Genomic DNA, 14,932 nt, shown 5'->3' on the forward strand with positions numbered 1-14,932 from the left:
ACCATGCTGTCTGAATCTTCCACGCGTGGCTCTGCAGCCTCAGGCTCCTCCACAACAACAGCTTCACCTCCCTCCCTGTCTTTTTCCATCTTTTCTTTCACCTCTTTGAGGACCTTCTCATATTTTTCATTTCCTGAAGGAAGAAAACATCCACAAATAGAAGCATGGGCACGTTGTCATTCCCAATTCCCTGGGATTCCCAAATCCCTGACTCTGGCCTCTCCCAGAAACATGCTCCTGGAGCAATGCATGGAAAATGGATGCTGCTGCTCCTCTCTGAATCCTGATGTTCACTCCCACCCATGACATGGGGGAAAAACCAGAGGTCCTTCCCAGGGAGCAGCCAAGCAGTGCTCACCTTTGATGCTTCTTGGTAGGTCCAAGCAGATCCTAGGAAAGCTCCCCTCTCCTTTCAGGGAGATTTCTGCTGGTTCCAGGTGACCCACTTGGATCTGGAAAGTCCTGCAGAAGACTCCAGGCACTCCTGGCAGGTAATAGACTTTCAGGACTTGCTCCATGCCAGGTCCAAGGTAACCCTGCAGGGCACAGGAGAAGAGGGAAGGGAATGCACCAAGGAGGGATTGGTGGAGGGATGGCTCAGAGACTGAGAAGGTAGGTTCCCATAGGTAAGAAAACGTCACCCAATGTCCCCTTCCAGCTTTCCTGTATCTAAAAGCTGAAGTTTCCTACACCAGGATGCAGTATGTCCTTCAGAGGGCTTCTAGGGATGCATTCTCCCAGGACAGACCTCCAGACCTGCCCCCAGACAAAGCTCTTCTCCCAACTGTGGTCACCCTCTGCTAGCAAGAGACAGACTGAACCAAGACAAGCTCTTTTACCAGCTGCTCTGGAAGCTGAGTGAAGTGCCCACGTCCTCAGCAGGGCCATCAGCTCCTTTCACAGCACACCAGTGGTCCCCAGGCTGGTGTTGAGGGGCCTGACCCCTTATTGACTGACCCCAGCTCTGGGTGCCAGGACCCAGTTGCAGCTTTCCTCAGCTCACCCACTGCACGTGGGGCTGGACCCTCTGCTCTCCACGCTGCAGGAGAAGCTGCTGAGAAGGACAGATCCTGACACTTGATGCCCTGATGAGCTGTTCTAGCAAATGACAGGACTGCAGCCACAGTGAGCCCTGCCAAGCTGGTGCAGCATGTCCAAGCAGAGCTGTGCCTTCAGAAGCTCACAGGAAGAGGGCATCAGTGTGTCATCCCTCGCAGGAGACAGGCAGGAGGAAAGGTGAAAGCCATTTGGCTTCCTCACCCCATGGCAAAAAGGGACACAAGTGGGAATGCTGCTCCATCTCCAAGACATCCATGTGAGACTGAGCAGCTGGGATCATGGGCTGGTTTTGGTGGGAAGGCAGTGGTGGAGTCCCCATCCCTGGAGGGGTTTCCAAGTTTCCAAGCTGTGAAGATGTGTTGCTGAAGGACATGGGTTAGTGGGGACCTGGCAGTGCTGGGGGAACGGTTGGACCTTAAAGATCTCTTCCAACCAAAACAATTCTAGGACTCTGTGACCATCAGAAGAACCTGCCCTGTCCTACTCCAGCACAATCAGAGCACACAGTGTCTGGGTTCAGAGACACCGAAGGCCCCATGCCCACTGTCTAACAGCAGGGCCACCCACCAGAAAGGCCATTTCAGGCCATCCATTAGGACCACGCTTGGTCAACCTTCTCTGCCCCCTACCTTACACCCCTGGCTGCTTTTGTGTCTTTTTTTCTTTCTTATTCTTTGTTTTTCTTCCCCCTTCGCTCCCACCCCCGGGCAGCCTGACACAGGGCCAAGGGTTAATGCCTTGTGGTCCCTCTGTCCTCACCTTGCTGGGCACGACCAGGGGCACGCCAGGCTGAGGGCTCTCCATGGTGGCCACACTGGGGCTGGGGACCACGTAGGTGAATGCCACCTTGCCTCTGTTCTGCAGGGTGACCTCTGCTTCGGTGACTTCATTAAAGAGCTGGAGAAGGGACAGAGGAGTGGGAAGTTACCTGACACTGGGAATGTCCTTCTGAGAGTCAATGACCACAATGCAGGAGAGAAGTGGAGGAGATACAGGCACTTGAGACTCCCAGGTTGACCTGGGGAAGTGGCAGCCACGGGGGACCTCTTAGGGACAGATATTGATGGCAACATGCAGAGGGCCAATGGCAAGCAGGCAAAGATCAGGAATAAATCAGAGGATACAAGTTCTCTGCACTTTAAGGTGTCAGCAAACATCTGGCTGGAACAAAGGAGGTGGCATCAAGACATTGCAGAAGAAAAGGTGCCTGCATACAAGTATTGGCAGAGCTTGCAGCGGCAACAAAAGGGGAGACAGTGCAACACCTCCGGGGCCAACAGCTGGAAACATCTGGGGGGGTTAATTGAAAAGAAGTGGGTATTGTTTGGGGACATTCTCTCCAGCTGCAGTGACTGGGAAGCCCAAGTTGACTTCTTCCCTGCTTTATTTTGGTGATGCATCAAGAGCATCTCCTTGGGCCTCAGGTTAAGATGGACCTCTTGAGGATGTGTTCCTCTGCAGATCACTGCTGGGATCCTGCTTGCCCCAGGAGACACCTCAAAGAGGAGGAATTCCCTACTTTGAATGTGAAGATGACCACTAAACCCCAATTTGAATGCAGGACATCACCCAAAGGTTCTACTTCCAAGCTACAGAGCCACCAAAGTAGCTGTGGAGAGAGCCCTTAGGCAGGCAGAAACCTGTCAGTGATGGTTTCAAGTCAAGGACCTCTGGCCAAGAGAAGCGTGGGGCACCTGCAGCCCGCAGTCAATCTCCATGTTGTCCACGAAGTAGCTGATGAGCGAAGCCTCCCCCCTGAGCTCCAGCTGGTAGGTGGGACCTCCTTCAACCCTGCACAGCGCCGCGACCCGGGCGACGACGTTGGCGTGGCCGAAGAAGGTGAAGGTGACCTGCTGGCTCTCACCCGGCTGCAGCACGCCGTGGAGAGGCAGGACGTCAAAAACCTGGAGGCAAGGGAGGAGAGGTCAAGGTGCTGAGTGTGGAAACCCCTGCAGAAGAGAAGCCGTGGCCTGTGGCAAAGCACAGACAGGGCTCAGGGGGCTTCTTCCTCAAACCATCATCTCCATCCTGCATCCACTTAGCAGTGGAGGGACCAGGGGAAAAATCTTCTCCCACACTCACTAATTAATGTATTAATTAATACAATGCATGAAAGTAATTTGGGATGTCTCCTGGCAGACAGCAATTCTCTCTGCTGCAGAACTCTAAAATCCACCTTGGAGTGCCTTCAGAGAAACACCAGACCTGGAGGTGAGAGCCCCTGGAGCTGGGGGAAGACTTCAGCCCAGCTCATCCAGCTCCTGCTGCTCTCTTGAGATGCTCCTGCAGAAACTTCCTGTCCACCACCTGACCAGCTCACAAGATGAACAATATGTGGAGTGTGGCCAGAAGGTTGAGGGATGTTCTCCTCCCGCTCTGCTCTGCCCTAGTGAGGCCACCTCTGGAGTACTGACGTCCTCCACAGCTGCTGCATGGGTAACAGCCTTGGTCAACCCTACAAGATGTCCCCCAGTTGCTCCAGCTGTGCTGTGAGGTGTCCCTGGAGGGATGTGAGGCCACTCTGCCAGCAGCACCAAGGGCCGCTGGTGGAAGTCATGGCTACGTGACCGCTTGCCACACTGAGAACATGGAAGTGAGCCAGATTCCCACTTACCTCCTCCACTCCCAAGGCAAGGGGCTCTGTCTCCACAAACTGCATCAACTCCTTGATCTCTAATGGGCTTTGAGTCTCTGCAGCACCTTCCAGCTCCACAGCCCCTTCCAGCTCCATAGCACTGGATAGTGGCACCTGGAAAACAAGCACCACAGTCTGCAGAAAGCAGTTGGCTGGTCTGGTTGTGACCACTCTGCTGCAGGCTCCACCACCTCACCAAGCCAGGAGCAGCTCAGATCAGACCTGGGTGCCAATCAAGCATGGGTCTGTCCAAGCCATCAGCTAAGTGTGGGTCCAAGCCCACCCACAGATGGGACATGGGCTCCATCTGCACTCCCTACACTCGAGCTGGTGTGAGGAAGCTAGATGCACACAGCACTCAGTCCTGGCAGAGACCTCAAGGACATTTTGCACCCTTGTGCCAGCCCAAGTTTGCTCACTCCTGCCCAAGGAACACATTAAGAAACCCAAGGCTGGACAGGTTATGCTCTCCATGACAAAACCAGGAACACAGCTACAATGCAGAAGTATCCAAACCAGGAAAATAAGGACTTGGGAAGTGCACAACTATCCAGTTTTAGATGGTGTTGAGGTTTCATCTCATGCTCTCGTCAGAGGTGGAGAGCTGAGGATCTTCACCAGGTCATTCTTGAATAACACTTTCCTGAAGAAGGCAGCCGATATGTCTTCTTGTCTTGAAGCAGCAGAGGTGCCATCTTTCACAGGGAACCTCATCCCTGGGCTTCTGAACCCTATTTATAGGTGGGGGCTTTGTGATTGCTCTTGAGGTTTAAGAGTACCTACTTCTTCAGGAATGTGAAGTGCCTTGTGCTGGGGCCTTCACATCAGCAGAATCTGTACAAATATTAACAGGACAACCTTAGACCTAACCAGAGCCTACACCACTAGATGAAGCACTGGGGAGGGGCTGAGCCTTCTCCTTGTTATCTCCACATTTTCAAACCAATCACAGCTTTGCCAAGCACATACTCCCAAAGATGTTGACCCACATCTCTCCCAGGCCTATGGTGGCCCACCTCCTCAGGGAGGTTATAAGGACATTGCCTTGATGCAACAACACAAGGTCTCCCCTGAGCCTCCTTTGCTCCAGGCTCAGCACCCCCAGGTCCCTCAGCTGCTCCACACCACACCTGGGCTCTAGACCCTTCCCAAGTAGCTTTGTTGCCCTTCTCTGGCCACTCTCCAGCCCCTCACGGCCCTTCTTGGAGATAGGGACCCAAAACTGAACCCAGGATTCGAGGGACCCTGCCCTAGTCCTGCTGGCTGCACTAGTGCTGAGCCAAGCCGGGATGCTGGTGGCCTTCTTGGCCACCTGGGCACACACACTGGCTCATCTTCATCCAGCCACCAACCAACCCCCCAGGTCCTTTCCCTCTGGCACTTTCCAGCCACTCTGCCCCAGCCTGGAGTGCTACATGGGTTTCTTCAGCCACCCTATTCTTCAGGTCTACAGGGTGTAACTTCTGATTCAGAAAACTGTGCAGAGTTACAACATTCAAACAACTGATATTTGGCTGTGAGTAGGTGTAACCCTTCTTCTTGAACTTAATGCCAACACTGGTGCTTTCAGAACCTCACAGGCTCTCTTACATCTTTTTATTACCACATGATCAGCCTCTGTCCCACACAATGCAGTTCCCATCAGCACCAAGGTCAAGCTCCAAAGCACTGAGGTTCAGCTGGAAGGTCAGCAGACCTAAGGCCATTTTCCATGCTTGGGAGAAGAGACAGAGGCTTTACAAAGTCTCGTTTTGCAGAAGACAGTTCTGTGGCCATCACTGCAATACTGGGTCTTTGGGGAAGGTAGAGATGTGAGAACATGTGGTTCAGTCTGGGCTTGAGAAGGTGGTACAAGGAGATCAGTACCTGGCACAGCTTGATGCAGGAAGAAAACTGGAAGCCCTCACACCACAATGAAGATAAGAACCTCATCTTACATGGTAAAAAGTCCAAGCCAAAACAATCCCAAACTCCACGCAGGATCTGAAGGAGCTTCTCCAAGCAAAACTAACCCACCTCTCCCTCTCCAAAAGCCCTGGATCCAGCCACAGGCCCTGACGCCCAGCTCACCCTCAGGGCACATGACACCAGGGCAGCAAAACAGGCTTTCTGGTAGCAAACAAATCTACCTTGGCTTCCAGGGAGTCATCTGCATCTGCTGTCTCTTGGGCAGGATCCCCTGCTGCTCCCAAGGCTTCAGCTGGCTCCTCCACACCTCTATCCTTGGAGCTGCTCTCTGCAGACACTGAGCATTCTGAGCTGGCTCCATCCTCCTCCGGTGGTTGGGTTTTGATGAAAAATTTAGGTGTTGGAGGACTGAACCTGGAAAATAGCATCACCTTGATCACAGCCCTGCAATGGTGGGAAGGAAGCCTGAAGAGGCAGTTCCTCAGCAGGGTGCAGCCCCTGGTGGCATGAGCTCAGGAATGGGACTGATCCAGCGGCACAGAAACCAGGATGGAGCAGGACAGCACTTGGGTCTGCCCAGGGATGACTCTGGTTTAGTGATGGTGCAGGCAGCTGGTTGTGAGGGGAAATGGGAGAGGACAGGAGAGAGGTGGATGTCTTCTGGAGAGGTGAAAAGTGCAGAGGGAAGGAGAAGAGACACTAGCTGTGCAAAGAGTTGACACTGAGACACAAAGGGGCAGATCCAGACAGCAATGAGCTAGTGCAGACCCAGCATAGGATCCCAGACTGGCTTGGGTTGGAAGGGACCTTCAAAGGCCATCTAGTGCAACCCCCTGCAGGGAGCAGGGACATCCCCAACTAGAGCAGGTTGCTCAGAGCCCTGGCCAACCTCACCTGGAATGGTTCCAGGGATGGGGCATCCACCACCTCTTTGGGCAGCCTGGGCCAGGGGCTCACCACCTTCAGTGTCAAACATTTCTTGTGCTGAGAGGCCCCCAGAAGGTCTCCCCAGCTGCAGCCTTCTCCTCTGCAGCAGCCCAAGCCCAACTCTCTCCTGCTGGGCTCCCAGCAGAGGGGTTCCCCCCTCGGGTCATTGCTGGGGCTCCTCTGGCCCTGCTCCAGCAGGTCCCTGTCTCTGCTGTGCTGAGGACTCCAGAGCTGCCCCAGCACTGCAGGAGGGTCTCCCCAGAGTGGGGCAGAGGGGCAGGATGCCCTCCATGCCCTGCTGCCCACGCTGCTGGGGGAGACCCCAGGCTGCAGGTTGGTATGAGCATGCAGCAATGCCCATGGTTTCTCCAAGTGGGATCAGGCTGTGCCTGAATCCCAACAGCACTCAGCACCATCCAGGGGCACTCATGGAGCCCACTGTGGGACACTCTCACACACACAAGGCAACATGGAAAGACTCATCCAGCAGCTCCAGGCAGAGTCCCAGTTCAGCAGCCCACAGATCCCTGAGGAGCTCCAGAGCAGCAGCAATTAGCCCTTGAGGAGAAAAATGGAGTTGGTGAGCTTTAATCACTCCACAGAAGACATCAGGGACGAGCCTCAGCTCCTCCTACGTGGTTTAACAGTTTCACCCATTCCCAGGTAACTCACATGCTGCTCCCTGTTTCAAATCACCATGTGGATGGACACACTGGAACCGTGTCTGCCCACCACCGTGACTCGTTCCAAGTGCTCCCCCCATAAGCAAAAAAGGTTGATGCTTTCACAGCAACCTGAATGCTGGGTTCCCAGCTGGAGACTTGATGCCTTCAGTCATGGGGTCCTAAATGAATCATGGAAAGATATTGGTTGGAAGAGACCTTTGGGAGCATCAAGTCCAACTGTTAACCCTGCACTGCCAGGTCCCCACTGGCCCATGTCCCTCAGCACCACATCTCCACGGCTTGAAAACCCCTCCAGGGATGGGGACTCCACCACTGCCCTGGGCAGCCTGGCACAGCCCTGGACAACCATCAAGGGCAAGAAGTTGTTCCTCAGCTCCAACCTCAACCTCCTCTGGTACAACTTGAGGCTGTTTCCTCTTGGCCTATTGCTCGTTCCTTCGGAGAAGAGCCTGAGCCCCACCTGGCTCCAGCCTCACGTCTGGGAGCTGTGGAGAGCCAGAAGGTCTCCCCTGAGCCTCCTTGGCTCCAGGCTCAGCACCCCCAGCTCCCTCAGCTGCTCCTCACCACACTTGGCCTCTAGATCCTTCCCCAGCAGCTTCGTTGCTCTTCTCTGGCCACGCTCCATCCCCTCAAGGTCCTTCTGGGAGTGAGGGACCAAAAACTGACCCCAGGATTTGAGGTGCCAAGACCAGAGGGATGATCTCTTCCCATGTACCCAGCACAGGTCACATACACTGAGCTGCACAGAGAGAGATTATACATCACAATATAGAGTTCATATGCTTCCTTCAGTGGTGCATATGATGACTCCAGTATCTATAAGAAGAAGCACTGGAAAATTGTGATATGAGACAGAAGAGAGAAGCCCAGCTTATCTATCTATCTATGCTTAGCTTTATTTCTTATTATTAAGGCAAGTTTTCACTTCTGGAATAGAGGCTCTGCTCTTCACATCTCCCAAGAGGTCCTACCTGATTCGTCCTTCCCACAAGCACACCTAAGAACAAGGCTTGGCCCAGGTGAGCTCCTTCCCAGCCCTTCCTCTGCTTGCTACTTGGATCCCAAGTGGAACCCCAAAGATGACCTTGAATGACCTGAAGGAGACAAAGGCATCCACTTGACCCTGCAGAGCATCACCCATCTCCAGTCCCATCTGCACAACCTTCATTCTTCTCAGCCAAGGCACCTCTAGTACCTGTTGGGGTGCACTGATGGGCAACCAAAGTTCTCAACACCTCCAGCAGCTGCTAACCTGGGCATCTACCTACGGATGAAACAAATTCAACTCAGCTACAATAACGGTGCCTCTGTGCAGCCTGCAGCTGGACACTACCTGTCCTTGATGACAAGGGACACCCCTGTAGTGTACAGGTACAATATCCAAGGCCAGGAGCACCTCAAAGCCCTCCAGCTACACACCAGTTCAGCGCATGGGCTTGGTTGTCCCAGAACCTCAAGCTGTGATCCATACTAGCAAGGAAATGAAAGCACTGATCTTAAATCCACTTCTGATAAATCCTGTGGGTCAGTAACAACTCCTGAGGAGAGGCAAACCCTGAGATGGAAAACACATCATCATTTATTCAATTACCTTTAGTTTCTCAGAATGGTTTGAGGTGACTTCATAGGACTGTGGTGCCTAGACAACTATTTTTTCACTCTAATGTAGAAGCCCTCTGGGACCTGGTGCTGGGAGACGATGTCATTAGCGAGCCCTGCTGCAGAGAAGCACAAAGCACAGTGAAGGACTTCTTCCAGTGGGGGCAAGTCAAAATGAATAACAAGAAGTGGAATGTGAAAGGGACGAGAGCAAGGAAGCCAAGTGTCAATAGAAAGCTGACTCCTAGAACAAGAGGTCTTCCTGGTGCTGAAGGAGAGGGGGTTGTTCTAGGACAGGAGAAGACAAGATGCTCAGCATCAGCCCGGGCTTTAGGCAGCTCTTCTTCTTCCTCTCCAGCACCTCCTGGCCAAGGTTGTGAATGCACAGAGGAAGGCAAGGAGCAAAGGGCATCTCCTCCACCTGCAGAGAGGACCCACCCTAAACCAGAGGGGCCAAAGGGCTGTGGAAATGCCTCCACCAGCACCGTGGAGTTCAGACAAGGAGCCTTCTGACAGAAGTAGGTCAGCCTGGCCCTGAAGGGGCTGAAAGCAAGGTGTTAATCCCTCTAGGTCCAGCTTACCAAACCTGGCCAGCCCTCGGGTAAGACAAAATGCAGCCAGGAATTAACAGTGGGGGTTTACCAGAACTGACACCAGGGAGAGAAGAGTCATTCCTGCCAGGGCTGAGACAACCTTGCATCACCCACCGTCCCCAACCTCTGAAACATTAGAAAAAAAAGAAAAAAAAAATCTCTCAGGCTGTCTCCTTGTTTCTGAGTCTGCCAGGGACACAGCTTCACACCGCTTCCCACACCCACCTCCCAAAATAGAGCTAGAAATCACACTGCTTCTGCTCTCCGCAGGTGAGGACTCACGTGGGATGATGTGACCCTGCCAGCTCGGGCTGTGTGACAGCCACCCACACCAGGGCCAGCACCCCATGGCTGCAACAGGGATGGGCGAGCTCCCCACGGCCCCAGGGACGTGGGCCAGAAGCCTCCAGCCCTTCATGGTGAACACAAGAGTTTTAGCAGTGCTGAGGCTGCTTCCCTTAGTGATCAGCACCCACACGTGGAGCACCCTTGTGCCCAGGCCCCCAGGGACCTCCCTGCTGAAGCCCACACACCTCAACCACACCATCGCTTTTGAAAAGGAGAGTCAGAAGAGGGTTTGAGACCCCTCAGGCTCCACCTGACATGGGATTTCCACAGGATAGGGCTGGTTCAGTTTTGCAGGGTGCAGTCACTAAAGCTCCTCAGCCACTTTGGTCCAAACTAAGCTTGACCGGGGCTGGCCATGGACCCTTGGCACCAAAACTGCAGATCTCTGTGGAGGTCATCCTTGGGAAGCACCCCTTGACAAGTTACAGCCCTGGCAGAGGCCTCCAGTGACTTTACTGGAGTTATTCTGGCTTCCACTGATTTTACTGACAGCTAAGTCCTCTTTTCTTCCTCATGCTTTGCACATCAGCCAGGTGATTTATAAGCTTCAGGTGAGCTCCTGATTCCCTATCAGACAGAAAAATGCTTCTCAGTCAGACTCTGGCCAAAGGTCCCTCTGAAGAAATCAATAGCTCTGACAACAAACACAATTTGTAGCCTTTGTTCAAAATTAAACAAGCCCCGACAGCTGTAATTTGGAGATGCTGTTTAAAGTCATCAGCACCAATTACAACCTCGGCAGCTACTCCAAAAATTGGCTCTGCAAACAGATGACTCTATTGACTCCAGCAACTGACAGCAGAGGAGGAGAGATGTTCTCCAGCTGTCTTTGTGGCAGGGATCTGGACATTCCCCATTTTAAGATGGCTTCACAGGGTCAAGCTTGAGTGCTTGGCAAACCACAGAGGGATGGCTGCAAAGGTTGAAAGTGTTAGGAGGCAAAGAGCTGGTCGAGCTTAACCTGTTGGGAGCAGCGGGATGGTCCTGGGTGCATCAGGTGGGCAAGCAGAAGGATCCCAGCCATTCCCAGGAAGGGAATAGGGATAGGCTTGGTCTACCCTCTCCATAGGGGAAAGGCTGCAGGAGACCAAAGCTGAATCACAACAAGTTTGTGAACAGGACAGCCTGAGATGGTATGGACCAGATTGGGTGGGGTTGGGTAGGCAAGCTTCACCCTACAAGAAGCCAAAAGGCAGCTCGAGCCTGAGCTGAGGCATGTTGAGGGTTGAGGACCAGCAGCCTGTGCTTTGGGGGCCCCGTAGCACCCCGTGGCAGCACGCAAAGACCTCACAACCCCTGGAGCACGAGGGTTTGCAGCTGCACCCTGGGACAACTGAACCTTGAGGACAAGCTCATGGCACTGCCACGGGGCTCTCTGCCCATCAGCGAGCACCACGATCCTTCCATGGTGCCACAAGCAGAGTGAGGAAAAGGAGGGAGATTAAATGACCCAGTGAGCCCTGAAGTCTTCATCTAGAAGGTCCTTGTTCGTTTCAACTGCTTCTGCTGATCCCCAGAAGGTGTCTCCACTGGCCCACGCTGATGCCACAGCCCAGCTCCCCCTCCAGCTGGGATTCTGCAGCAGGTCACCACCAGGAACAGCAGAAGACAGAGCAGCAACGGTGAGGAAAAAACCGACCCCAAAACAGCCTCAAGTGAGACATGTCCTGGGGCCACATCCCCAAACGAGTCAGAGGCCGAAGCTCCACGCTGCTGAAAAGGTGCCACCAACTCAGCTCAGCATGCTCAGAACAGAGGGGGCTCTTGTGGCCAAGAAGGCCAATGGTCTCCTGGGGGGCATGAAGAGGAGTGTGGCCAGCAGGTCAAGGGAGGTTCTCCTCCCCCTCTGCTCTACCCTGGTGAGGCCACCTCCAGAGTATTGGGTCCAGTTCTGGGCTCCCCATTTCCAGAGAGACAAGGAGCTGCTGGAGAGAGTCCAGTGGAGGCTACAGAGATGTTGAGGGGTGGAGAGAGTTCAGTGGAGGCTACAGAGATGTTGAGGGGCCTGGAGCATCTCTGTGCCAGAACAGGCTGAGAGCCCTGGGGCTGGGTAGCCTGGAGAAGAGAAGCCTCCGAGGGGATCTGATCAGTCTCTGAAAGGTGGGGGCAAGAGGCTGGGGCCAGACTCTTGTCAGTGGTGCCCAGTGACAGGATAAGTAGAAAAATGCATAAACTGGAACCCAGGATGTTCCACCTGAACAGGAGGAGAAGCTTCTTTGGTGTGAGGGTGGCAGAGCCTGGAGCAGGCTGTCCAGAGAGGCTGTGGAGTCTCCTCCTCTGGAGAGATTCCAAACCCTCCTGGATGTGATCCTGGGCACCCTGCTGTGGGTGACCTGCTGGAGCAGGGGGGTTGGACGAGATGATCCCAAGTCTCAAGATGGTTTCCAAGTCTCCCTTGCTCCAGCTCCCCAGTGTCTCTGTCCACCAGTACAGAGCCTCTCCACAAGCCCTTCACAGCAGCCAACGGTGAATCCTAGCACCCAGCCCTTGCTCCAAGAGACTCTGAGAAGTAAGAGGCCACTTCTTGGTTACCCTGAGTAAACCACTTCTCTGCCACTGCCAAACCACAGGCAGCTGAATGGCACGTTCAGCAGCACGTTCCCAACACAGCACAGCCCTCTTCTAAGTTACCCACAGGATTTAAGCAGGAAATGGAGAATCCATGGGGCTACCAAAGCCCAAAATGCATCAGCCCAAAGAGCTGATAGCACAGAGGGGGGTGAGAAGGAGCTATGGTTTGCTATCACTCATGTGAGACTCTCCTCAGCATCAGGGGCACAGTGGATGAAGGTGTTTCTGATGAACATTCTTGCTGCTGATGTACCTCTCCCCTCCAGTGGCTGATAGAGCACTGCTGTCAGATTTTTGCCTTGCCCTGTTTTTCACTGTCTGTATTTTCCATTTCCTCCTCGTTATAAAAACAACAAAGCAAAAAACCCATCAAAGAGAACAGAATTGGGTTGGGGTTTTTTTTTGGTCAGTAACAAGGCTGGGATCTGGCTCGCAAGGTCTCTGCAGTGCAACCTGCCAGGGGACACAGAAGGAGAGAGGGCAAAGAGATGAGAAATTACTGATGCTACAGAAGATCCACCTGGGAGGGGAAAGGCTCCTGGTCTGTTCAAAACAAATTGGTCACGAAAATCATGGATGGGAATAATAATTTTCATTGAATCCCAGACTGGTTTGAGTTGGAAGGGACCTTCATAGGTCTCTACGGAAATCCTGGTAAATCCTTTGGATTTAGTGTCTTCCCTTTGATGGGAATCTCAAAGAAAGCTGAGGAGCTGGATACTGCCCTTAGGAAGGGGGATGAATCAGTCTTTCAAGAAGAAACCTTTAAGAGAAGAAATATGATGAAATCACAGAATCACAGAATGTTGGAAGGGACCTTAAATATTACCCAGTTCCCACCACCCTGCAATGAGGAGAGACACCTTCCATTAGATCAGGTTGCACAAAGCCTCATCCAACCTGGCCTTGAACCCTGCTTGAACTGGACTCCAGATCTACTGTCTCCCGCTGAGTGATTCTGAAGATCCATTCTGATGCTCCAGAAAGCATCTTGGGGAGAAGGCTTAACTGAGCTTTGAGCTAGCAAAGGTCCAAGGGGTGAGGAGAGTCTGTCTCAGGCTGTGTCTAACCACACAGGTCTATAAGAAGAGCAACCACAAGAGATTCATGGCTCAGCAGTGTCAGAGAAGGGGCATGAGTTGGCCTGATGAGTTGGGCATGTCCAACCACACAGCAATGTGTTGCTTATGTGATTGCTCTGCTCAAAGGAGCAGCAGTAACTGAAGAGTAAGGAGGAAAAAATGGGTTGAACAATTAGAAGGCAAAAAAAAAAAATGATCTAAGCACGCAGAGCTTTGTCCAGTCAGAGAAACAACATTTTTCTTTCCTGTCCAAAATAAACATGTGTCTCTGATTGATGCTGGGAGCCTCTGGTGGGCAGCTCCAGGGAGGTTAAATGTATGGATGGTTAAATTCTATTGATCTCACCTTCATGAGATCTGATGTTTGATTCCCTCGATGTCAGACCGAGTTAGTTTGATCTGATAATTTAGAATACCAACAGTGCTTAATGCAGACCAGGGATAATATCTGACACACTGCCCTTCTGCTGCGCTCTTAATGAGCAATTTGAGGTGTTAATAGCTTGGAGACCATCTTCACTTCCAGCTCTGCCGTGGAGAACCACATGGTGTCTGCTAAGGGACCTGGAGAGAGCACATCCCTGCCTAATTAACATGCAGAGGAGAAAAAGGAGCTGTCATAACGTCCACAGCACTAACGAGGCAGGGAAGGGGCTCTGCCAAACCCTTTGGAGCAGAGGCTGCCATCCTGCAGATGCTCAGGACCCTCAACTGCTACCGACTCAGCAGAGTTGGGTGACTCAGCATCTGCTGCAAGAACTCGTGGGCTCAGGTCCAGCCAAGCCCATTTAGGTGAAGACAGGGTCATTAAAAGCTGAAAACTGATTCAGCATTCACATTTCCAACCCCTGAAATTGGTTCTATTAAAAAAAAAAAAAAAAAGGTAAAAAAAGAGTCAAGATAAACAGGCAATCGGCCAACAAGTGGCCCCAGAGGAAAATCGTTCCACACAGGCTTTGCTGTAATGGGTTTGTTTCTCTGTTATTATAAAATATATGCATTGTTCTTTCATCAAAATTAGATTTTCCCTTCAGCTTGTAATTAAACCCTAATCTAATTTAGCAGGAGCTGACCAGAGCCTCTAAAAGCAGAGCTTATAGCCCTGCTCCTCCTTCCCTGCCCACCTCCTTCTGCAGATTTTGCTCTGCATTTTAGGGTCTGCTCTTGAAGGTGCCATGCATCACAGCCCAAAGACACACCAAGGAGCTGCTGCTCCTTGGCATGACCCAACTGAGAACCGGCAACCCCAGGTCCTGTCCCCCAAGGCCTCCTCACAGCTAATTTCCAGTTCCAAACAGGTCATGTCCTCTGAGCCAGACCCCAATTCCCTCAACCAAACTGTTTATTGATGAGCTCTGTTATTTGGAACAGCAGCACTTTGATGCATCGTGGTTAACTCTGCTCTGTTTTCTGGGGTATCACAGAAAAAAAAAAAACAAAAACATTTGCTACTGTAATTATCATCCCCCAGACCAAACTTCTATGCTGTGCAGAGAGGCCACAGTGGGAGGAACTGCTCGAAAT

The 14,932-nt window shown here is 52.5% G+C and overlaps 1 protein-coding gene across 1 annotated transcript in view; it reads right to left on the bottom strand.

The window, feature by feature from the left end:
* LOC103768181 (hydrocephalus-inducing protein homolog) overlaps positions 1–14,932 on the bottom strand; it is a gene marked incomplete at both ends in the record, with an annotated part of 71,375 nt that overhangs the window by 17,855 nt on the left and 38,588 nt on the right. Inside the window, 5 exons of the mRNA XM_008935320.1 lie at positions 3–133; positions 359–536; positions 1,819–1,956; positions 2,754–2,963; positions 3,674–3,808. Coding sequence (XP_008933568.1) covers positions 3–133; positions 359–536; positions 1,819–1,956; positions 2,754–2,963; positions 3,674–3,808 — 792 coding nt within the window. The remainder of the gene's footprint in view (positions 1–2; positions 134–358; positions 537–1,818; positions 1,957–2,753; positions 2,964–3,673; positions 3,809–14,932) is intronic.

Source organism: Merops nubicus, unplaced genomic scaffold (genome assembly GCF_000691845.1).
Source record: "Merops nubicus isolate BGI_N331 unplaced genomic scaffold, ASM69184v1 scaffold14082, whole genome shotgun sequence".
Taxonomy (NCBI): Eukaryota; Metazoa; Chordata; class Aves; order Coraciiformes; family Meropidae; genus Merops; species Merops nubicus.